At 43.4% G+C, this 26,075-nt stretch overlaps 1 protein-coding gene across 3 annotated transcripts in view; it reads right to left on the bottom strand.

Annotated features, from left to right (window-relative positions):
• Positions 1-25,692, bottom strand: part of ANTXR2 (ANTXR cell adhesion molecule 2) — a 270,321-nt gene extending 244,629 nt beyond the window's left edge. The window contains exons 1-2 of one of the 3 annotated variants that reach the window (XM_056568946.1): positions 25,491-25,692; positions 25,092-25,280 (exon numbers count right to left, since the gene is read on the bottom strand). In XM_056568946.1, the coding sequence (XP_056424921.1) occupies positions 25,092-25,234 (143 nt within the window). In that variant the 5' untranslated portion in view covers positions 25,235-25,280; positions 25,491-25,692. Of the gene's footprint in view, positions 1-12,404; positions 12,846-25,091; positions 25,281-25,490 lie in introns of those variants that run through there. The other 2 variants (XM_056568945.1, XM_056568947.1) reach the window with 2 other exon arrangements.
• Between the last annotated feature and the right edge of the window lie 383 nt (positions 25,693-26,075).

The raw sequence follows: 26,075 nt of genomic DNA, 5'->3' as shown, positions 1-26,075 counted from the left end.
CTCCGGTCAGATCCACTGACCCGGTGCGCTGCGATCCTGCCTCCAGCCGGGATGCGATTCGCGATGCGGGTGGCGCCCGCTCGCGATGCGCACCCCGGCTCCCGTACCTGACTCGCTCTCCGTCGGTCCTGTCCCGGCGCGCGCGGCCCCGCTCCCTAGGGCGCGCGCGCGCCGGGTCTCTGCGATTTAAAGGGCCACTGCGCCGCTGATTGGCGCAGTGGTTCTAATTAGTGTGTTCACCTGTGCACTCCCTATGTATACCTCACTTCCCCTGCACTCCCTCGCCGGATCTTGTTGCCATTGTGCCAGTGAAAGCGTTTCCTTGTGTGTTCCTAGCCTGTGTTCCAGACCTCCTGCCGTTGCCCCTGACTACGATCCTTGCTGCCTGCCCCGACCTTCTGCTACGTCCGACCTTGCTTCTGTCTACTCCCTTGTACCGCGCCTATCTTCAGCAGTCAGAGAGGTTGAGCCGTTGCTAGTGGATACGACCTGGTCACTACCGCCGCAGCAAGACCATCCCGCTTTGCGGCGGGCTCTGGTGAACACCAGTAGTGACTTAGAACCGGTCCACTAGCACGGTCCACGCCAATCCCTCTCTGGCACAGAGGATCCACCTTCTGCCAGCCGGCATCATGACAACTGTTTTAAGCGTAGTGAATCGTATTGTACTCCCCTCATATATGCACTAAGCATGTCAGGCAGAGAAGTGCCAGGACGTGCACAGAGGAGTGGTAGAGGCCTAAATTCATCAGGTAGAGATCACAGCAGACTAGGGACGAATGACAGCAGAAGTCGCACTGAGAGGCCTGAGATCCCGGTATCAGCTAACAGTCGTGTCGCGACCAGCAACCCATCTGCCGTCATGGATTGGTTAACACGGTCATCTACTTCATCACAAGTGACATCTGATACCTCCAGTCAACAGTCGGTGGGTGCCTCAGACACAACCGTCAGTTGGCATGGACCGGGAGCAGTCCCTGTCCTTCCATTGCCTCTGTCCTATGCTGTTCCCTCCCATAAAGAAGTATCTTAAGCTGTGGGTTCAGCTCCACTATTCAGTGAGGACGATCTAATAGAGGACAGACAGCAGCTACTGCCCAGCCAAGAAGTGGAGGAGACTTCTGCCGCTTCCCCCGCTAGGCGGCCAAGTAGTGATGAGGAGAGTGACGTGGGGGGGCAGCGTTGCCAGGGTTCAGGGTCCTGAAGCAGACACTGTTGAGGAACCTGAGGAGGACAACAGTGACGTGCAAACACTTGTTGATGATGATGAAGCCGATCGCAATTGGGAGCTGGGTGCAGAAGGGGCTTCATCATCATCAGGAGAAGAGGGTTGCAGGTTGCCCGTGAGGCAGCAGCTGAGCAAGGTGGTAGCATGATTGGCAGTCAGCATGGTGGCAGAAGTGGAAATTCTGGAGCCAAACATGCCATAGGGATACCACCTGCTTTGCGGCAGCCTACCTTCCCCGGAGGTGGAGGAACAGGGGTTCCTGGAAACAGCGACAGTAGCAGTCAATTAGTGCGGACTGTTGGTGGGAAAATCAGCGGTGTGGCAGTTTTTCATCAAGCATCCGGAGGTTCACATAGCCAGATGCAATAAATGTCAGCAGAAGGTGAAGCGTGGCCAGGGTCCCGATGTTGGCACCACGGCCCTGTGTCAACATATGCTTCGCCACTATAAAGCCACCTGGGAGAACTGTGGCTCCGATGTAGTAGTCCAGCCTGCTGCATTACCCAGAGGAACGCTGCTCCCTCTTTCAGCCAGCCAAGGCTCCACCAACTCAGCCGAAGGGAGCTGTGTGTCATACCCTCCTTCTGTCGCTCCAGATGCTCCTGCTCCTCCTACTCTTAGTAAGCCATTCCACCAACAATCCATTGATGAAGCGATATCCAAGAGACAACAGTATGCGGCCACTAATCCAATGGCGCAGAAGCTGAATGTGCTCCTGTCCAAGTTGCTGGTTCTGCAGTCCCTCCCTTTTCAAGTGGTGGACTCTGCACCTTTCAGAGAACTGATGGCTTGTGCTGAGCCGTGCTGGAGAGTGCCAAGCCGTGATTTCTTGGAGAGTACCAGCCCTGCACAATTTTGTGGAAGAGAAGGTGGGCCAGTCCTTGAGCCTGTCGGTGTGTACCAAAGTGCACGGCAGCGCCGACATTTGGAGCTGTAACTATAGTCAGGGACAATACATGCCACAACAGTAACTTGGACTGTGTGCGACTCCGCCTCCTCATCCTCCACCGTGTCCTCAGCCTCCACTGTCCAGACAAGTCTCAGTGGCCCTTCAGCATACCATGTGTGAAGGGCACGGCAGTGTCACTCTGTTCTTCACATGGTTTGCCTTGGTGAACGGAGTCACACAGGGGAGGAACTGATAAAAGTCATTCAGCCAATAAATGGTCTCCTCATGCTTCAGCCACATCCAAGCTGTGTCATTCAGCCACCATGTGGTCTCCTCATGCTGCCAACACCTCTATGCTGTCTCATTTAGCCACTATATGGTCTCCTCATGCTGCCAACACCTCCACACGGTGTCATTCAGCCACGATACGGTCTCCTCATGCTGCCAACACCTCCACGCTGTGTCATTCAGCCACTATCTTATCTCCTCATACTGATGCCACCTCCAGGCTCTGTCATTGTGCAGCTCTGCGGCAGTGATTCTAAAAGTGATGCCGGTAATCTGCATGTCATACTGAATAACTGAATAACAGAATTATTTCACTACCCCAGCACACTCCAAATGTGTGTTAGAACAAAGCAAAGTGTTCTACACACCTATTGAGGCTCTCTGTAGGCCAGAAATAGCCTTTTTTAATATAGATTTGCCGCAAATAAATTCGGTTCAAACTAAATTTTTTCATAAAAGTCAGCAAATCGCCCGAATCAAATTTTTCAAATATTCGCTCATCTCAAGCACTCACCTAAATAGTTATGAAGTTGGAGTATAAACATATTACAATTTATAGTCAATAGATTCTGGAGAAAGGTTGTTGATCCCACTATTTATTCTGATTGTTAGATTTGGAGCTTTATTATCTATTTATTTTTTTAAGGCTAGGTTCACACCTGTATTTTGTTAACTGTATGTTGATCTACTCCATCATTGGAGCAGATTATCAAGAAGACATGATGCCAGAAGATCACCAACATGTTGGAAAGAAATGGCCAAACCAAACCAACATTTGATTTTTCAGGTTCTTGGCATGTTATACAGCATTTTACTAGAAAAAAAATGCAGAACATTCTTGCCTTCCTCTGGATCAACATTACATGTTGAACTAGAAGGAAATGTATTTGTTAAGCTTTGGTGTTTCTCTGCAACAAAAATTTTGTCATATGGGTTTGGCCACAATTTAAAAGGTACTCCCCTGGAAAACATTTTTTTAATCACCTGGTATCAGAAAATTAAACAGATTTGTAAATCACTTCTATTAAGAAATCTTAACCCTTCCAGTACTTATCAGCTGATGTATGCTCTACAGTAAGTCCTATTATTTTTGAATTTCCTTTCTGTCTGACCACATGCTCTCTGCTGACACCTCTGTCCATGTTAGGAACTGTCCGGAGCAGTATAGGTTTGCTATGGGGATTTTCTCCTACTCTGAACAGTTCCTAAAATGGACAGATGTGTCAGCAGAGAGCACTGTGGTCAGACATAAAGGCAATTCAAAAAGAAAATAACTTTCTCTGAAACATATAGTAGCTGATAAGTACTGGAGGGATTAAGATTTTTAAATAGAAGTAATTTACAAATCTGTTTTGTAATGGCTTCTCCGAGCTCAGAGGAGCAGCGACGGCTCTGTTTCGCGGCTAAACCCGCTTGGTCACGCCTCCTCCGGGAGGCGTGACCAAGTGGGTTTAGCCACAAAACTGAGCCGTCCAACACTATTACATGTTCTGCTCAACTTAAAATGCATCCTCTTTTTCTGACACAGAAAAGCGGACAACATAAAAGCTGTATTACCGTTAACTTATTAATGCAATTTCTGCTGCTCCCATTCATCTCTATGAAGGCCAGTGCATACTTGCCTAGCTCAAAAGTTAGGAACAGGGATTGGCGACCCTGCATTTGAGGTAATAATGCGGGCCCAAGGTATGTCCCTCAAACAACAGTCATTTCCTTTCATATGCTGTGAGATTATAATAGTAAAAAAGTAGATCTGTCATTGGACACATCACTTTAACGTGTCACTTTAACTTCAGATTGAGAGGCTGTACATTGATAAATGAGCCTAGGTCCTGGACCATAGACAGAGATAATCCCACAGGCTTGCATAATAAAATCTGGTGCATTCAAGAATATGGACATGAAAAAAATGATGCAATACATATAACTTGCCAAATTCACACTGAACAAAACAATAGTCAACATTTCCATCTAATAAAGTACACAGCTGTAAAATACAGAAAAATAAGACCATAACATTACTTTTTCAATAGTGTATATGGTGGAAATCACTTTACTTTTCATGTACTTTATACAACCATATAATAGAATAGGCATAGAATTCAATAAACCCATACTGCACCTCTGTTTTTCTATTTTTTTATATGGAAGCACACGGGGGGTTATTTATCATTGTGTTCTTGTGCTTTTTTTGTTCTACATTTTTCGCATTGCTGTTTTTTTGCGCTATTTACAGGGTTTGCTTAGTTCCAAAATCCGTCTTTTTGAACATTTGGTGCTGCTAGACCTATTTTTGAAGTTTCGGATGCAGTGGTCACGAATTTATGTACTGCATGTTTTTTTTATTTTTGCACAAATTTTGTTATATCTGACGCAAAAAAAAATGCTAATACAGACCACCACCCGATCAGGTCTACAAAAGATGACTTCTCCCGTCTGTTTGCCAAAAAATCATAATCCAGAGCGAGAAAAATAGAGGAAAAGAGAGAGAGGCAGAGAGAGAATAAGGTGCTTAAAGAACGCTAAAAGATATAAAAAGTAAAAAAAAAAAAACGTGCAAAGGAAAAGTAAACAATGAAACAATCAGATATATTTTTTAAGGTACAAAAAGGAATGGTAAAGACGTGAGAAACAATAAGATTCTTAGCAATGGCCAGCATCTCACAATTTCATGTGCCCGAGTTTAAAAACATATCCAAGTGATGATACTAAGTAATGATAACAAAATAAAAAAAAAAGGTGAAAGGTAAAAAAAAAAAAATACCTGTTCAACTAAAACCTCGTCTCTCGATCACTAAAGTTTTTTTTTTTTTTTTTTTCCTGGCCTGCGGCAAGGTAAACTGCTATTCAAATGTGAGGGAGACTCTGCAGAAGGTGTTTCACATTCAACATCCAATGATTGCTGTTCCTCCTCCAGTAAATCGACTTCTTCCACACCTTCCTCCCTTAACCCCTTTATGACCTTTATGACCCAGCCCATTTTCACCTTAACTTTGAAACTTTCTGCTAATAAGGAAAAACATCCCAAATAAATGATATACTGATTCACATATACAATATGTCTACTTTATGTTTGCATCATAAAGTTGACATGTTTTTACTTTTGGAAGACATCAGAGGGCTTCAAAGTTCAGCAGCAATTTTCCAATTTTTCTCAAAATTTCCACAATCTGAATTTTTCAGGGACCAGTTCAGTTTTGAAGTGGATTTGAGGGGCCTTCATATTAGAAATATCCCATAAATGACCCCATTATAAAAACTGCACCCCTCAAAGTATTCAAAATGACATTCAGTAAGTGTGTTAACCCTTTAGGTGTTTCACAAGAATAGCAGCAAAGTGAAGGAGAAAATTCACAATCTTCATTTTTTACACTGGCATGTTCTTGTAGACTCAGTTTTTGAATTTTTAGAAGGGGTAAAAGGAGAGAAATCTTCCTAAAATTTGTAACCCGATTTCTCTCGAGTAAGGAAATATCTCATATGTATATGTCAAGTGCTCTGTGGGTGCACTACAAAGCTCAGAAGTTTTTCTGAAATGGTTTTTGGGGTGCATGTCACATTTAGGAAGCCTCTATGGTGCCAGAACAAAAACTACACCCCTCAGGGAATTTAACAAGGGGTACAGTGAGCCTTAACACCCCACATGTGTTTGACGACTTTTAGTTAATGTGTAAATTTATTTATTTTTCACTAAAATGCTGGTTTTTCCCAAATTTTACATTTTTGCAAGGAGTAATAGGAGAAAATGCCCCCCAAAATTTTTAACCCCATTTCTTCTGAGTATGGAAATGCACCATGTCTGGACTTCAAGTGCTCTGCTTGCGCACTACAATGCTAAGAAGAGAAGGAGCACCATTGAGCTTTTGGAGAGAGAATTTGGTTGGAATAAAAGTCGGAGGCCTTGTGCGTTTAAAAAGCCCCCCGTGGTGCCAGAACAGTGGACCCCCCACTTGTGACCCCATTTTGGAAACTAAACCCCTCACACAATTTAATAAGGGGCGCAGTGAGCATTTACACCCAACTGATGTTTGACAGATCTTTGGAACAGTGGGCTGAGCAAATGAAAAATTACATTTTTCATTTTCACGGACCACTGTTCCAAAATTCTGTCAGACACCTGTGGGGTGTAAATGCTCACTGTACCCCTTATAACATTCCGTGAGGGGTGTAGTTTCCAAAATGGGGTCACATGGGGGCTTTGTGAATACACGTGGCCTTCAATTATGGACAAAGTTCCTCTCTTCTGAGCATTGTAGTTCGCCCGCAGAAAACTTTACATCCACATATGGGGTATGTTCTTACTCAGAAGAAATGGGGTTACAAATTTTGGAAGGCTTTTTTTTTTCCTATTTTCCCTTGTGAAAATGAAACATTTAGGGTAACACCAGCATTTTAGTAAAAAAAATTTTTTTTTTGTTTTCCCATCCAATTTTAACGACAATTCGTCAAACACCCGTGGGGTGTTAAGGCTCACTATACCCCTTGTTACGTTCCGTGAGGGGTGTAGTTTCCAAAATGGGGTCATATTTTTTTGCGTTTATGTCAGAACCGCTGTAAAATCAGCCACCCCTGTGCAAATCACCGATTTAGGCCTCAAATGTACGCTCTCACTCCTGAGCCTTGTTGTGCGCCCGTAGAGCATTTTATGTCCACATATGGGGTATTTCCGTACAAAGGAGAAATTGTGTAACAAATTTTGGGGGTCTTTTTTTCCTTTTACCTCTTGTGAAAATAAAAAGTATGGGGCAACACCAGCATGTTATTGTAAAAATTAAAACATTTTTACACTAACAGGCTGGTGTAGACTCCAACTATTCCTTTTCATAAGGGGTAAGAGGAGAAAAATCCCCCTAAAATTTGTAACACAATTGCTCCAGAGTACGGAAATACCCTATATGTGGCCCTGTTTCCTTGAAATACGACAGGGCTCCAAAGTGACAGAGCGCCATGCGCATTTGAGGACTAAGTTAGGGATTGCATAGGGGTGGACATAGGGGCATTCTAAGCCCAAACAGTGTACCTCCAGCTGTTGCTAAACTCCCAGCATGCCTGGACAGTCAGTGGTTGTCCGGAAATGCTGGGAGTTGTTGTTTTTCCACAGCTGGAGGCTCCGTTTTGGAAACACTGCCATACGATCCGTTTTTCATTTTTATTGGGGGGGAACAGTGTAAAGGGGTGTATATGTAGTGTTTTACCCTTTATTTTGTGTTAGTGTAGTGCAGTGTTCTTAGGGTACATTCGCACTGGGAATTTCCCGCTAGGAGTTTGTGCTGCGGCAGAAGATTTGCCGCAGCTGAAACTTGAAGCAGGAAACTCACTGTAAACCCGCCCGTGTGAATGTACCCTGTACATTCATATGGGGGGGGCAAACCTCAAGTTGTTGCAAAACTACAACTCCCAGCATGTACTGACAGACTGTGCATGCTGGGAGTTGTAATTTTGCATCAGCTGGAGGCACACTGGTTTGAAAACCTTCAGTTAAGTTCTGTTACCTAACTCAGCATTTTTCTTTTAAATAGAATTTTATTGAAAATTTAACAAATACTCCAGCATGCACGGTCTATCAGTACATGCTGGAGATGTAGTTATACAACAGCTGGAGGTACGCAACTACAACTCCCAGCATGGTGAGACAGCCGTTTGCTGTTCGTGCATTCTGGGAGTTGTAGTTTTGCAAGATTTAGAGGGCCACGGATTAGAAACCACTGCACAGTGATCTCCAAACTGTGGCCCTCCAGATGTTGCAAAACTACAAATCCCAGCAAGACGAGACAGCAAACTGCTGTGTGGGCATGCTGGGAGTTGTAGTTTTGCAAGATCTAGAGGACCACAATTTAGAGATCACTGCACAGTGAACTCCAAACTGTAGCCCTCCAGCTGTTGCAAAACTACAAATCCCAGCATGCCCAAACAGCAAACAGCTGTGTGGGCATGCTGAGAGTTGTAGTTTTGCAACATTTGGAGGGCTACAGTTTAGAAACTACTGTATAGTGGTCTCCAAACTGTAGCCCTCACCAGGGAGCCAGCCGCTCGTCATGGCCGCCCGCTGATGCCGCCGGTGGTAAGTGACCTCTGGCGCCGGTCACAGGACAGTTCCCCTGTTCTGCCAACCCACAGTAGTCCGGGCAGAACGGGGAAACTGTCCGAACTTTAACCCCCCCCAATCTGCTATTGGTCGGTCGCTTCTGACCAACTAATAGCAGGGATAAGAGGGGTGGCACCCCTGCCACCTCACTCCTATCCCTTCAGGGGGATCGTGAGTGTCTTGGAAAGTCCCAATCCCCCTTATTTTCCAGATCACCGGAGACCCGTATGACCCGGAATCGTCACAGATCGCCAGTCTGAATTGACCGACATAGGGGGGGGATCTCAGGACAACCTGGGCATTTACATGGGGTGGCTTCTGATAGATACCAGCAGTCAACCCGGTCTGGTCCCCGCCCGGTGCACGGCGAGGACTGAAATTTCCCCGGGCGTACGCCCTCGGTCCTTTAGGGGTTAAAGCAGCACTTGAGGTGGAAGACACCTGTACCCCTCTCTTTTTCCAGACCTTCTTTTAGACCTTAATTTGCCTTAAAAATTTAAACTAAAACAAATAAAGCCAAATACACCAACCAACAAGCTCCTCAGAAGCAGGGTAGACATGATCTGCAAGCGGCGGAAGAAAATGATCTGGGTCTGGTTGTACAGATCTGTGCAAAATTTATCACGATGACTGCAACAATATGATAAATTTGGCGCAGCAACAACAAAAAAATGCATCCAGACAAACAAAAAAAATGATCTAGCAAAAACCATTACTGATAAATAACCAACACAGATTTTTTTTGCCAATCTGTGACAAAACATATGAAAAAGTGTTCTGTTCTAGAAGCAGTGATTCTAGATTTACTTCTTGAAGAAAATATACTGCCATCTTGAGGTACCATGGAGTCTCATATATTTATACCCAACAACTCTATGGCCCTGATTTACTATTGTATACCCGACATGTTTTGTTGGGCTGTGCACCAGAAATTCTGTCTGTACCAGAATTTGTGCCAGAATTGAAAAAAAACTCTCAATTTTACTGGAAAAAAACAAAAAAGGGGCATGGTCATTTTGGAAAAGGGGGTGGTTGCCGAAAAGGGGGCGTGTCCCCGACATATTTACTAAGGTTTCCACAGTAAATGTGGTGGATTTAAGGAAAACCCCACAGCACAGAGCATGTGTAAAAAAAAAAAAAAAAAACGTAGGGAAAAGTGCAAAACGTAGGTAAACTTTAGTAAATACCGTAGAAAAATACTAGTAAAGAATTAAAACCCACAAAGAAAACGATACTCCACTCTTAATAAATCAGGGCCTATGTATCGTATATACTCGAGTATAAGCTGAGTTTTTCAGCACAATTTTTCGTGCTGAAAACACCCCCCTCGGCTTATACTCGAGTGAACTCTCCGCCCTCATTGGTCTTCAACCTGCGGACCTCCAGATGTTTCAAAACTACAACTCCCAGCATGCCCGGATAGCCATCTGAGGTCCGCAAGTTGAAGACCACTGCGGCCTCCGTCATCATCCAGACCCTCCCCCACCCCCTTTAGTGTTGTACTCCCCTCCCCTCGGCAGGAAGGAAGGGTGAGCTGGTCCGGGCCATCTGAGCTGCAGGGACCGTCCGGTGGGGAGGGATAGTCATTCCGGGCTGTCCATCTTAACCGGGGGGGCCTCTTCTCCGCGCTTCCGTCGCGGAGTAGTGAAGTTGCCTTGACCAGTGCGTCGTAGTCAAGGCAACGTCAATATTCCGGGCCCGAAGCGCGGAGAAGAGGCCCCCCGGTGAAGATGGACAGCCCGGAACGACTATCCCTCCCCACCGGGCGGTCCCTGCAGCACAGATGGCCCAGACCAGCTCACCCTTCCCTCCCACCAAGGGGAGGTGAGTACAAAACTAAAGGGGGGTGGGGGTGTCTGGATGACGACGAAGGCCGCAGTGGTCTTCAACCTGCGGACCTCCAGATGTTTCAAAACTACAACTCCCAGCATGCCCGGACAGCCGATGGCTGTCCGGGCATGCTGGGAGTTGTAGTTTTGAAACATCTGGAGGTCCGCAGGTTGAAGACCACTGTCATTGACAGGCGGTGATGATGAAGGGGAGGGGGGGTGTGGGATGATGACAGATGGTGATGATGAAGGGGGGATGTGGGATGATGACAGGGGGATGATGACAGGCGGTGATTATGAAGGGGCGGTGTGGGATAATGACAGGGGGATGATGACAGGCAGTGATGATGAAGGGGGGGTGTGGGATGATGACAGGGGGATGATGACAGGCGGTGATGATGAAGGGGGGTGTGGGATGATGACAGGGGGATGATGACAGGCGATGATGATGAAGGGGGGGTGTGGGATGATGACAGGGGGATGATGACAGGCGGTGATGATGAAGGGGGGATGATGAAGGGGGGATGATGACAGGGTAATAATGAAGGGGGGATGATGACAGGGTAATGATGAAGGGGGGATGATGACAGGGTAATGATGAAGGGGGGGATGATGACAGGCGATGACGATGAAGGGGGGATGATGACAGGGTGATGATGATGATGAGGGTGTTAATGACGGGGATCTGGATGATTACATGGGGGGATGATGTATTTCCCACCCTAGGCTTATAGTCGAGTCAATAACTTTACCTGGGTTTTTGGGGTGAAATTAGGGGCCTCGGCTTATATTCGGGTCAGCTTATACTCGAGTATATACGGTATATAGTTTGTGAACATCATATAGAGGTAGCATTTAGCGGGAGAAAAATTACTGCCACAGCCATCTTTTTCTCCCGCTATTCCTGTAAAAAAAAAAATAAAGGGTCCCGTCAGCCACGATAATAGTAAATAGGAGCCGCTGGGACCCGTTATTGTCCGTTGCTCCCAGTCACAAGAACAGCCATTAAAGTGACAAAAAAAAATAACAAAAAAGAGAATTTAGCAGCCGTTCTTGCCGGGGAGCAACAACAGTGTGAAAGGGGCCTTAGAGAGCTCAGCACTACCATGTGAGCAGGAGATGTGGATAGAGCTTGTTTCCAAGTGTTTCGGAGATACAAAATTATTGTCATGCTTCTGCAATGGATGGCAGAGAATTTTCCAGAGCTTAACTAAAGCTCAACCGTTTCCTAATGAACATGACTTCTCGCAGATAAAAAACTATGTGGAATTCGTCCAGAATTTAGAAGAACATGAACAAAGAGCTAGGATTTTGTTGATGGAAGTGCAGTATGTTCTGCACTATCTCTGACAGCTATTAATCAGATTCCGGACTCCAGGGCTCAAGAATGTTAGTACTCTGCATAGTCCAAAAGAGACAAGTAACTTCTCAATCTGTGTGGGCTGAGGCTAGAAACATTTCCTCAAATGCCGTGCACCCTAACAATATTCTAGGGTTAAAACCATGGTCGTCATGTGATGTGCAGAGTCTAAGGCTAAAATTTCTGAAGAGCAGATTCAAGATACTGTGAAGTGTGAAGAGGGCTGGCTCCAGCCAAGTGCCTGGTCAATCAGTATATCACTGTTACTTTTAAAACCAGTTTAGCAGAACTGAGTGGAATAAGAACAGTGAATGTGTATTCAGTATAACGGTAATTGTTGGCAGAGAACAAAGAAAAGTTATCCAGCATTGAAATATATTCATGACTTCTATTAGGTAAAAAGACACAAGGCACAACAAACAGCAAGCCAAACAAGGCAAATGGTCAGTGCGGTACATTACAAAACAAGTGAAGACATATATAGTGAAAAATCATATTAATAATAATAACATTAGTTACTAAAAACTATGATCATTACCAAGAGCTGTAATTAAGAAAAACTAAGTAAAATAACTGGTTTCAAACAATATTGCCCCTTTTTTTGTATCTGTATTTAAAGAGTACCTATAATAAACTAATCTGTCCCTTATTCCCCCCCCCCAATCTGTCCCTGACTCATCCTGACACTAATCCAGTTTGTTATTTTTAACAGTCCCACGTTTTACCTTTTTTCTCCCCTTTATTGGAACTCACGGCTCTGTGCCTGTATGCTTGAGGAAGGGGGCGTGGCCCATCAGAAAGGGGAAGGGTAAGTGAGGAAAGGGGCGTCATCTGAGGCCTGTCTGGGCTCACTTTCACCCTTCTTCCTCTATGCTGCGCTCCCTCTCGGCAGCTGCTGTGTCTTCTCCTCTCTGTTTAGCACTGCACGTGCCATACAAAGAGGAGGAACATCGGAGAAGGGGCTCAGTGTTACAGGAGGTGATAGAGGGGGAGAGGTTATGGAAATTAGGAGAGTTGGGGTTATGTAAAATAGGGGCACACCACACAGCTTTATCCTGACTTCACATCCTGAGTTTGGATAGACTGCCCAGCCAGTAGCAGTCTAAACTCAGTGCACGTGAGGTGGGGTAAAATGCATGCTGGACCAGTAGGGCAACCCCAAGTGGCCAGCATTTCAAAGTAAAAAAAAACTGCGTTAAAACTAATGGGGCAGATTTATCAAAACCTGTGCAAAGGAAAAGTGGCCCAGTTGCCCATAGCAACCAATTAGATTGCTTCTTTCATTTTTCAGAGGCCTTGTTAAAAATGAAAGAAGCAAGCTGATTGGTTGCTATGGGCAACAGGGCAAGTTTTCCTTTGGACAGGTTTTGATAAATCTCCCCCCAATATTTTAAAAAAAAAATAGATATATTAGAAAGATCTAAACAAAGAAATTAAATGAGAGTGCTCATTTAAGTGTTTGTCCACTTAATATTTATTTATTCTTAGCTATTTCCGCCTTGCTGCTCACAGAAAAGTAGCAATTTACTTACACTGTTTCAATGGTATGTCACATGACCTGTGATGTCATCCAGGGGCGGACAAATCACATGTGCAGCATGTTCAGGGCCCCTGTACTTCTAGGTTACGGCAGTTCATATAATGAGATTTGGTGCAGTAATTTGTATTCATGCAAGCTCTAGGCTGTACATATAGATAGAATAATACTAAATATAATGCACTGAGGAAGCGTAGAGTAAGCAAAATATTAAAATTCTCCAATCTTACTACTACAGAAATATTCAACCTGACTACCAGGGAGAAGTACTATAGTTCAGGTATATGTTAGCTGTAAATCAATGAGAAATCGCAAAATTCTTTTCCCACTTTGCATATTTCAGTTTGGCGTTTTTCACTCTTTTTTGGTGTTGTTCAGCTCCTTGGCGGTTTTGCAAAGTTGCAGCATGTTGAGCCTATGGCGTTTTTTTCCCTGAAATCTTGGCGTTTTTCTCCCATAGAAGTCTATGTGAGTAAAAAACCTCCAAGAAAGACGACATATGGGGTTTAATTTTGATGGTTTTGCAGGCAGTTTTCATTCTTTTTTGGACTTTAGCCATCCAAAAAAGTGATGGAGATACTGTTTTTAATAAAATGTTTTGGGTTCCATTAAAAAAAATATATAAAAAAAGATACAGTAGTGATGGAAAAAATTGTATTTAACGAAATGTATCTTTATTATAACTACATTTTTATGAACGAGCAGAGTAAATCAGCTCACCAGCTGTATTTCCCGTCCACGACACGGCAGGTGCATGGCAACACCAAAGTTCCCATTTATTGAATAAAAGCGGAGTCACAGGTCAGCAAACAAACATGACGCGTTTCAGGCCTATACTGTGAAATTTTTATACATTTTTAAACAGGGATCAATTTATGTTGGGAGGCAGGCCCTAAAAATGTAGCCAACAAAAAAAAAAAAAAAGTGTGTGTGTGTTTTTCACTTTATTTTTTATTTTTTAGGTAGTACTGCTACTCCTAGCATGGAACACACTGTTCCATGATGGTAGCAGTAGTACCTGTACTAATTGACTTATCGCCCGTGTCACTTCTGACACACATTGTGATCCTCCTGTAGATGCGGACGGGTGTTATTCTATGGTCCCCTGCACTGCCGTATACATACACCTATTCATATTTCCCACAGAGAGTTGTGATTGGCCAGATGGTTCCAGCCAATCACAACTCTCTGTGTGAAATATGAATAGGTGTATAGATACGTCAGTGCAGGGGACCATAGATGAGCGACCGGCGATGCATTTATACATTATACAGGAGGATCACAGCGGGTGTCAGGAGTGACACTCGCTGCAATCTAACTATTAATGCAGGTACTACAACTCCCAGCATGGAGCAGAGTGTGCTCCATGTTGGGAGCAGTAGTATCTGCAGTTAAGGACAGATCACAGTGGATGTCACTCCCAACACCCGCTGCAATCATCCTTCATCCCTGAGATGCAGAGCGGCTTTCTATTCACATCACTGGCCGGCCCAGAGTATAGTGCACAGATATAGCGCTGTATAGAGCTATATTATGAAAGATCGCATCGGGTGTCAGGAGTGACACCCGGGGCAATCTTTCTATTAGTACAGGAACTACTACTCCCATAATGGAACAGTGTGTTCCATGCTTAGAGTAGTAGTACTAACTAAACAATATTTAAAAAAAAGAAAAAAAAAGGGAAAAACACACACACTACATTTTTAGTATTGTCGGCTAAATTTTTTGTGCCCTGCCACCCACATAAATTGATCCCTGTTTAAAAAATAATACAAATTTTATTATAAAAAATATAAATGTTGTTAAATGCATTTTTTTCCATCACTACTGCATCCTTTTTTTCTTTCTTTTTTGGTACCCAACAAATTAAAAAAAAAACACCAAAGAGGCCAAAAAAGCAATTTCCACTCAAATATGAAAACGCCAGAAAAAACACCAGAAAAAACGTCAGACGCAAAAAACTCAGGGAAAAAAAAAACAAGTGGAAACACGGACAGAGGTGGCAGGAGGAAATAACGACATGCTTTTCTCCACAACATTCACCAGATGATAAGTACTAGAAGGGTTGAACTTTTAAATAAAAGTTATTTACAAATCTGTATAACCTTCTGCTACCAACTGAATTAAAAAAATTCTACCCATGTCCATGCTTATAATAACCTGATACAATAAATATGCTGACAGCACTAAGCTGACTTCCCTGGTTAAAAGATGGATTTTCCCTGCCAACTTTAAGGGAATGTTTGATGTTAAAGGGGTAGGCCGACCCTAAGACATATTATCCCCCATCCAAAGTATAGGGGATAAGATGTTTGACCACGGGGGTCCCGCCACTGGGGACCCCCGCAATCTTTCATTCCGCAGCCACCTTTGTGAGCTCTCCGCAGCGCTGGAGACTCCGAGTGTGAAGCGTTACGACCACGGGGCCAGAGTACCGTGATGTCACGACTCCACCTCCGTGTGATGTCACATGGAGGTCCGAGTTGTGACATCACAATACTCCGGCCCCGTGGTCGTAACGCTTCACACTCTGAGCCTCAAGGGCTGCGGAGAGCTCACAAAGGTGGCTGCGGAATGACAGATTGCGGGGGGCCCCAGTGGCGGGGACCCTGGCGATCAGACATCTTATCCCCTATCCTTTGAATAGGGGATAAGATGTCTTAGGGCCGGAGTACCCCTTTAACCCCTGTTCACATTACAAAATATCAGCAAAATAAGTGTTCTGACTTTTTCTTTGGCATCCATTAATTTTGATAGACTAAATGTATTCTACTATTGACTATGTTTGGTCCATTTCTTAAAATTGATACTCTTTTTGTGCATTTTTGACTCTCACACAGAAAAAAAATTCTATTCAGGAAATAGACCGAATGTAGTCTCTAGTAGATTATGCTCAGACCATTATATTCAAAGGGCCCACTGAGAGTATGCTGGGGTATATGTTGGCACATGCTGGGGTATATTTTGTTTATATCCTGATGTATACCATACATGTGATGTGAATGGGGCCTAAAGTATCTTGGATGAATAAGTGTTTGAAACAACAAGTTATTTTCACATTTAGCAACTCGCTATAATACAAGTGGATTGTGCTGCTGATGCTAAATGAAAAACTTGTAACCACAAATGGTAATACCAAAGACACATGCCCTTGCTAAGTAGATAAGCAGTCACATGCACAATTAAAGTTAAGAAATGAACAAAGCTATTAGGAGAATCTATTTCAGCTTAAAGGGGTACTCCCGTGGAAAACTTTTTTTTTTTTTTTTATCAACTGGTGCCAGAAAGTTAAGCAGATTTGTAAATTACTTCTATAAAAAAAATCTTATTCCTTCTTTTACTTATTAGCGTCTGTATACTACAGAGGAAATGTTTATCTTTTTGGATTACTCTTATGTCACGTCCACAGTGCTCTCTGCTGACCTCTGCCGTCCATTTTAGGAACTGTCCAGAGCAGCATATGTTTGCTATGGGGATTTTCTCCTGCTCTGGACAGTGGTCGTGACATAAGAGAAATCCAAAAAGATAAACATTTCCTCTGTAGCATACAGCCCCTAAAAAGTACTGGAAGGATTAATAATTTGTAATAGAAGTAATTTACAAATCTGTTTGACTTTCTGGCACCAGAAACTGTCCAGAGCAGCAAAGGTTTGCTATAGGGATTTTCTCCTGCTCTGGAAAGTTGCTGATATGGGCATCAGGTGTCAGCAGAGAGCACTGTGGTCAAGACAAAAAAGAAATTCAAAAAGAAAAGAATTTCCTCTGTAGTATACCGCTGCTAATAAGTACTGGAAGGGTAAAGATTTTATAATAGAAGTAATTTACAAATCTGTTTAACTTTCTGGCACCAGTCATTTAAAAAAAAAAAATGTTTTCCACCGGAGTACCCCTTTAACTCCTTAAGGACCAAGGGCGTACAGGTACGCCTTTGCTCCCTGGTACTTAAGGACCAAGGGCGTACCTGTACGCCCGTGGTAATTTCGGTCCCCGCCGCGCGGGGACCGGGCCGGGGTGACTGCTGATGTCTATCAGCAGGCACCCCACGCAAATGCCCAGGGGGGTCTATAGACCCCCCCATGTCGGTGATCGGCGCAAATCGCAAGTGAATTCACACTTGCGATTTGAACCGATTCCGGGTCATTACAGGTCTATGGTGACCCGGTGACCCGGAATAGAAGGGGGATCGCGGGTGTCCTAGACACCCACGATCCCCCTGTAGCGATAGGAGTGAGGTGGCAGGGTTGCCACCCCTCCTATCTCTGCTATTGGTGGTCTAGAGGCGACCACCAATAGCAGATCGGGGGCGGAGGGGTTTACTTTCGGTTTCCCCGTTCTGCCCGCCCACAATAGGCGGGGCAGGACGGGGAAACCGACAGGGACCGGCGCCGAAGATCCACCTACCCATCGGCGACGGCAGCAGGCGACGATCAGCGGCGGCAGCGGGCGACGATCGACGTAAGAAGAGGACCGCGACGCAGCTCCCTGGATCCAATGGAAGCCAGTGAGTTACTTAGCAACATCTGGAGGGCTACAGTCTGAGACCACTATAGTAGTCTCTAAACTGTAACCCTCCAGATGTTGCAAAACTACAACTCCCAGCATGCCCAGAGAGCTGTTTAGGCTTGCTGGGAGTTGCAGTTTTGCAACAGCTGGAGGTCTACAGTTTGAGACCACTGCAAAGTGATCTCTATACTGTGCACTTTCAGATCTTGCAAAACTACAACTTCCAGCATGACCAGACAGCAGTTTGCTGTCTGGGCATGCTGGGAGTTGTAGTTTTGCAACATCTGGAGGTCCGCAGTTTGGAGACCACTGTGCAGTGGTCTCTAAACTATAGCTCTCCAGATGTTGCAAAACTGCAACTCCCAGCATGCCTAAACAGCAAACAGCTGTCTCTGCATGCTGGGAGTTGTAGTTGCGATCCCTCCAGCTGTTGCATAACTACATCTCCCAGCATGCCTTTCGGCGATCAGTACATGCTGGGAGTTGAAGTTTTGCAACAGCTGGAGGCACATTGGTTGAAAAATACTGATTTAGGTAACAGAACCTAACTGAAGGTTTTCCAACCAGTGTGCCTCCAGCTGTTCCAAAAGTACAACTCCCAGCATGCACGGTCTGTCAGTACATGCTGGGAGTTGTAGTTTTGAAACAGCTGGAGGTTTGCCCCCCCCCCCCCATGTGAACGTACAGGGTACATTCACACTGGCGGGTTTACAGTAAGTTTTCTGCTTCAAGTATGAGCTGCGGCAAATTTTTCACCACAGCGCAAACTCCTAGCGGTAAATTCACTGTAAACCTGCCAGTGTGAATGTACCCTAAAAACACTACACTACACTACACTTACACATATTAAAGAGTAAAACACTACATTTACACCCCCTTACACTGTCCCCCTAATAAAAATAAAAAAACGTATTGTACGGCAGTGTTTCCAAAACAGAGCCTCCAGCTGTTGCAAAACAACAACTCACAGCATTTCCCGACAGCAACTAACTGTCCAGGCATGCTGGGAGTTTAGCAAAAGCTGGAGGCACCCTGTTTGGGAATCACTGGCGTAGAATACCCCTATGTCCACCCCTGTGCAATCCCTAATTTAGTCCTCAAATGCGCATGGCGCTCTCTCACTTCAGAGCCCTGTCGTATTTCAAGGAAACAGTTTAGTGCCACATATGGGGTATCTACGTACTCGGGAGAAATTGCACTACTAATTTTGGGGGCTTTTTTTCCTTTTACCCCTTATGAAAAAGAAAAGTTGGGGTCTACACCAGCCTGTTAGTGTAAAAAAAAATTTTTTTTACACTAACATGCTGGTGTTGTCCTTTACTTTTTATTTTCACGGGAGGTAAAAGGAAAAAAAAGACCCCCAAAATTTGTAACACAATTTCTCCTGAGTACGGAAATACCCCATATGTAGGCGTAAAATGCTCTGCGGGCGCACAACAAGGCTCAGGAGTGAGAGCGCACCATGTACATTTGAGGACTAAATTGGTGATTTGCACAGGGGGTGGCTGATTTTACAGCGGTTCTGACATAAACCCCAAAAAATAAATACCCACATGTGACCCCATTTTGGAAACGACACCCCTCATGGAACGTAACAAGGGGCATAGTGAGCCTAAACACCCCACAGGTGTTTGACAAATTTTCATTAAAGTTGGATGGGAAAATGAAAAAAATTAAAAATTTTCACTAAAATGCTGGTGTCACCCTAAATTTTTCATTTTCACAAGGAAAAATAAAAAAAAAAGCCCACCAAAATTTGTAACCCAATTTCTTCTGAGTAAGAGCATACCCCATATGTGGATGTAAAGTGCTCTATGGGTACACTACAATGCGCAGAAGAGAAGGAGCGCCATTGGGATTTTGAAGAGAAAATTTGTCCGGAATTGAAGGCCACTTGTGTTTACAAAGCCCCCATGGTACCAGAACAATGGACCCCCCCATATGTGACCCCATTTTGGAAACTACACCCCTCATGTAATGTAATAAGGGGTACAGTGAGAATTTACGCACCACAGGTGTCTGACAGATTTTTGGAACAGTGACCCGTGAAAATGAAAACTTTTATTTTCCATTTGCACAGCCCACTGTTCCAAAGATCTGTCAAATGCCAGTGGGGTGTAAATGCTCACTGCACCACTTATTAAATTCTGTGAGGGGTGTAGTTTCCAAAATAGGGCCACTGTTCTGGCACCACGGGGGGCTTTGTAAATGCACATGGCCCCTGACTACCATTCCAAATGAATTCTCTTTCCAAAAGCTCAATGGTGCTCCTCCTCTTCTGAGCATTGTAGTTTGCCCGTAGTGCACTTCAGGTCCACTTATGAGGTATCTCCATACTCAGAAGAGATGGGGTTACAAATTTTGGGGGGTATTTTCTGCTATTAACCCTTGCAAAAATGTGAAATTTGGGGGGAAACACACATTTTAGTGAAAAAAATATTTTTTTTTTACATATGCAAAAGTCGTGAAACCCGTGTGGGGTATTAAGGCTTACTTTATTCCTTGTTATGTTCCTCAAGGGGTCTAGTTTCCAAAATGGTATGCCATGTGTTTTTTTTTTTTGCTGTTCTGGCACCATAGGGGCTTCTTAAATGGGACATGCCTCCCGAGCAAAATTTACTCTCAAAAAGTCAAATATCACTCCTTCTCTTCTGAGCATTGTAGTTCGCCCATAATGCACTTCAGGCCAACTTATGGGTGCCTCCATACTCAGAAGAGATGGGGTTACAACTTTTGGGGGGTGTTTTCTGCTATTAATCCTTGCAAAAATGTGAAATTTGGGGGGAAACACACATTTTAGTGAAAAAAAAATTTTTTTTTACATATGCAAAAGTCGTGAAACACCTGTGGGGTATTAAGGCTCACTTTATTCCTTTTTACGTTCCTCAAGGGGTCTAGTTTCCAAAATGGTATGCCATGTGGGTTATTTTTGCTGTTCTGGCACCATAGGGGCTTCCTAAATGCAACATGCCCCCCAAAAACCATTTCTGAAAAAGTACTCTCCAAAATCCCCTTGTCGCTCCTTCCCTTCTGAGCCCTCTACTGCGCCCGTCGAACACTTTACATAGACATATGAGGTATGTGCTTACTCGAGAGAAATTGGGCTACAAATATAAGTATACATTTTCTCCTTTTACCCCTTGTAAAAATTCAAAAATTGGGTTTACAAGAACATGCGAGTGTAAAAAATAAAGATTGTGAATTTTCTCCTTCACTTTGCTGCTATTCCTGTGAAACACCTAAAGGGTGAAAACACTTACTGATTGTCATTTTGAATACTTTGTGGGGTGTAGTTTTTATAATGGGGTCATTTGTGGGGTATTTCTAATGTGAAGACCCTTCAAATCCACTTCAAACCTGAACTGGTCTCTGAAAAAAAGCGAGGTTCAAAATTTTGTGAAAAATTGGAAAAGTGCTGCTGAACTTTGAAGCCCTCTGGTGTCTTCCAAAAGTAAAAACACGTCAATTTTATGATGCAAACATAAAGTAGACATATTGGAAATGTAAATAAAAAATATATATATTTTGAATATCCATTTTCCTTACAAGCAGAAAGCTTCAAAGTTAGAAAAATGCAAAATGTTCAAATGCAAGTTACCACAAAATTTTACCACTATGTTAAAGTAGAATTTGTCGCGAAAAAACAATCTCGGAATCAGAATGATAAGTAAAAGCATTCCAGAGTTATTAATGTTTAAAGTGACAGTGGTCAGATTAGCAAAAAATGCTCTGGTCCTAAGGTGTAAAATGGCCTGGTCCTTAAGGGGTTAAGGGTCTATTCACACATACAGTATTTTGCGCAGATTTCATGCGCAGGATTTCAAGCTGTGTTCAGTCATTCAGTTTACAATCTGCAGCAGAAAATCCTGCACATCAAATCTGTGCATCAAATCAGTGCAGAATACTGTACATGTGAATAGACCATAACAAGGGATTTTCCATTCTGACAGATTTATTAGTCAGACCTGCTGACTAAGAGTTCCTTTCCCAGAATAATTCAGTATTATGATATAAAAAGAGGCAATATCCGCTATGTTTTGTGATACAAACTTAAAGGGTACCTCTCATCAAAAAAACTTTAGATATATTATAGATTAATGTATGCAGAATAACTTTACAATTGCATGTTATTAAAAAATATGCTTCTTTCTATTTAATTTTCCACTTTGAAGAAATTACCACTAGGGGTCTCCCTACCAGTCCTGGCAGCAAGCATTTCAGACTCATGCTGGAGTCCTAAACACTACGAGCTGCCAGTCTGCTTTGTTCACAAAGGAGAACACTCAGAGCTGCCAACCTGTTTTGTTCACAGCCTGTTTGGCTGTGAACAAAGCAGGCTGGCAGCTCTGTGTTTAGGACTCCAGCATGAGTCAGAAATGCTTGCTGACAGGACTGATCGGGAAAAATACAATAGAAAGAAGCATATTTTTCATTAACATGCTATTGGAAAGTTATTCAACATTCATTAATCTAAAATATATCAAAAGTTTATTTGATGAGAGGTACCCTTTAATTTGAGGGGAAAAAAAAGGGGAAAAAAAAGGAAAAAAAAGTAAGTCTGTATTTTATCACACCAGATTCTTCAACCGGATATCTACCTGTTGATGGTTTATCCTGGTGCATCATATATGAGGAAGTAGGTTCTGGAATAATGATACTTTGCCGAGAATCTGAATTACACAATGTGTGATCAGTTGAATAAAACAAAAAAATCTGGCCAAGGCCAATAACAATTGTTGCTCTTGCTGTATTGTATTCCATGCTTGTATTCTACTATATGTTATAAAACATAGATATGTTATAGCATATAAAGCTTATATCTGCTGTTGGTCTATAACTGTATGTTGTCTCTTTAATGGAAGATCATTGCTATTTGACAACATAGGGTTAACAATGTAATTCCATTAACGTTTACTAGCAACATCAGCAGGCCTGTTACATCAGCTAATAACATAAAAGCCTGATCTGCACAGCACAGATACATATTCCAGGGGTGGACTTCCTTAAAGGGAACTATTACTGTGCCCTTTTATGGCATATGGAAGTAACAGCAGGTGCTCCTGGAAGTGAGGACCCCTAAGATTAGCTCACGATTGTGGACCTGTAAATTGGATAAAGGGGCTGTAAAAACTTTCATTTTACAGAAGTCCAAATAGTCTATACTTCATATAGACTTGTTTATGTTAAGACAACCCATTTAAGTAGCAAGATGTTGTGCAGGAAAGAAAACATTTTTGAAATGGATAAGGGTGCCATAATAATAATAATAATAGGTATACTTGCCTGCCCAATCCTATGCCACTGCCATTCCAATGGAAGCAGGTTCCCTGCTGTTGACAATTTCCTGATCACTTGCTCACACACAGAAATGCCTGCTTAAATGGGCACTGTCTTACAAAAAACGTTTGATATGTTGTAGAGTTTTCAGACCCCTCTCATTACTATTTAAAGCTAGGAGAAGTGTGTGTGTTAAGCTAAGCATTTTTTCCTGGCTCTAAACCCAGTCACATAATGCAAGTCTATGGACCATCTTGGTCCCATAAGCAGAGTATGGGCAGAGAAGTGCTCAGCCACATGCTTCTCTCCCCACTCATTCTAGCACTCGGAGCTTGACTTTGGTATTTGTCAAAAGTTTTTTGTTTTTGTTTTACAGGTACACATTTAAGAGAATCTGACAGCTATTTCACCTGTATTAAACCCAATATTTTGGGTTATAGTTCAGATGAATAGCTGTACAAAGAAGAGTCCCTTAGAGTTTTACCTTAGGTATATCCATAGATCTGCCCATTAGAAGTTCTTTGTCATTGTGCTCAAAAGTGCACTGGAGGCGGGGAGCCGGCTCACGCTGCTCCCCCTGCCTCATCAATATTCTGGCCCGCCCCCTTCCGTGACATCAGAGCACAAGGTGGAGGGGTTGATAAGCGTTCTGCTCCTCGTTACACCCGTCTCTGAGGTCACAGTTGTGTGATATTGATAAGGCAGGGGAGCTGTGCAAGCCAACTCCATGCCTCCAATGTGCTCTGGAACGCAATGACAAAGAGCTTTTAACTGGCAGAGTTATGGATATACCTAATGTAAAACATTAAGTGACCCTTTTTTGTACAGCTATTCACCCGCACTATAACCTAATATATTGGGTTTAGTGCAGGTGAAATAGCTGTTGGATTCTCTTTAACCAATCACTGTCCCAGTGGTGACCTGCCTCAACCAGTAATGACATGAATAAACATTTTATGCATTTTGAGAAATCCTCCAGGAGCAATAATATGTAGTGAGCTGGGCACTATGGGAATGTGTACTGGACAGGTGAGTACACTTCCTTTTTTAAGGCAAAAAAAATTTTTTTAAACATTTCCCTAAACAATCCCTTTAAAGCTATTATTTGTATTAATTGTGAATCTGGGTAACACACTGTTATATCTCCACTAGACAAAGTTCTCCATAGCTAGCCAGATTGAACCTGGTAAAGCTGGATGGGGTGTGGGAGCTGCAACAGATGCCAATTTTTGTATTATGCACCTGTTCCACAATAAAAAATGAATTGAAATACCAATTTTTAGGAGGAAAAAGTTCTTCACAGTTTACAATAATTGCTTATAGAAAATATGGAGCATGATGCTTATTATATGTGTCATATTCCTGTCTATAAAACTCTTGTTACCAAGGTGCTAATAGATAAAGTACGCAATATTGCCACTCCTACAGTACTGTTAGAGGCCTCTATGGAGTAGTAACTTGGAAATAAGCAGAAGAATGTGTAATAGGTCAGCAGACAGATATGTTTGTGTAAATATAGAGAATATGCCCAGGATGTGTGAGGGGAAGGAGAAAAGGTAAGTATTCAGAAAAGTGTTTAAATCTTCACGACACCAACTGATGTTCTTAAAGCCCATCCATTTAACCCCTATTTGGTTTTAATTTCCCATAAACCACTTTACTTCTACTCCCCATGCATCGTTTCTGTAACTACACATCTCTCCCTCTGCTGGCAAAGGATACAAGATGTTTTATATTTAGACAGAAAATGACAAATATTTACTACAGTGCTTGTAACAATGTAACATTAGCTTGGTTGAGCAGAAGAGCCCATGTATGAGCAGGAAATCACCGGTATACACTGTACTGGGTTAGGAAGTGTTCCAGGCAGCTGTACCGCACTTATATACCACACATCTGTCATTCTGTTGTATGATGCAGGAGGATGGCGTGACTATAGAGGCCAATGTCAAACATCTGCCTGACCTGTAATGCACCCCAGGGACTGGCGGAAATCTGATCAGCACTCACACAATGAGATCAGCACAGGGAGGATGCCTCAGTCCTATCTGCATATTAACCACTTCATAGCCCAGGACTCAATCCTCGTACTCACTTGTCCAGAACGAAGTACAGGTCGAAGGCTCCTTGACATGAAGGGTCCTCTGCCTCAGCTGGTAGAGGGACATATGACAGTTGAAAGAGCAGTCCAGCAAGTAGGATCCAGTGCCCAGGGAGATGCCCAGTTCTGTACTTCATCTCGTCTTCTACCTTCGCACACCAGGATGGGGTTGGAGTCTTATTACTATGAAGATGAATGTACACACAAGATCAGGCAGTGTCTATGACTCCTTCCTCTACGCTGCCCTATGGACAGCACATCCTCTCTCCATACACTCAGTCTCTTCTACTTCCTATTCTGTGAGCACACTACAGAGTATGCAGTTACTATTATGGTTCTCCCCACCCTCTTCTCCCTTCTCTCTATCGATGCTGCATTCTTGTTATACTGTACCCTTATCCTCTGGTGTATCCCAGGCTCAGACCATAACAGAGCCTCCTTGTGCTGCCAGTCCCTTTGTGTGTCCCCTCCTCACAATAAGTTTGGCATCAGCTGTCAGTAGTTTCTGGACACTTGGTGTCTCCTCGCCCCTTGGCTTTCACCCTTATATAGAAAAGAGCATTAGCAATCTGGCTCTTGCCCCCTGGTTGTGGGATGTGACTGAGCATGTCTGAAGGGGTGGAGATTCTAGTCAGTCTGGTGCCAGCACTATTACTAACTCCTGAAAGTTTGCTCCAATGTCTGTTAAACGGCTCAGCTGCTAGTAAACCTCCCTCACACTGAGAGTGAGCAGCTACTCCACTCACACACAAGTGTCATTCCATTGCCTTCATGTAGAATGGTCTGCTCTCACACTTATGTTACTGTGTTTAGTATAGTGTTACAGGAAATGTAAGCCTTTAACCCCTTAAGGACCAACCAATTTTGTACCTCTATGGCCAGGCTGTTTTTTTTATTTTTATTTGACATGTATCTCTTTAAATGGTAATAACTTTAGAACGCTTTTTCAGAGCAGAGCGATTCTGAGATAGTTTTTTC

The sequence above is a fragment of the Hyla sarda genome, chromosome 1 (assembly GCF_029499605.1).
Source record: "Hyla sarda isolate aHylSar1 chromosome 1, aHylSar1.hap1, whole genome shotgun sequence".
Taxonomy (NCBI): domain Eukaryota; kingdom Metazoa; phylum Chordata; class Amphibia; order Anura; family Hylidae; genus Hyla; species Hyla sarda.
This window is presented reverse-complemented; position numbering and strand designations above follow the sequence as displayed.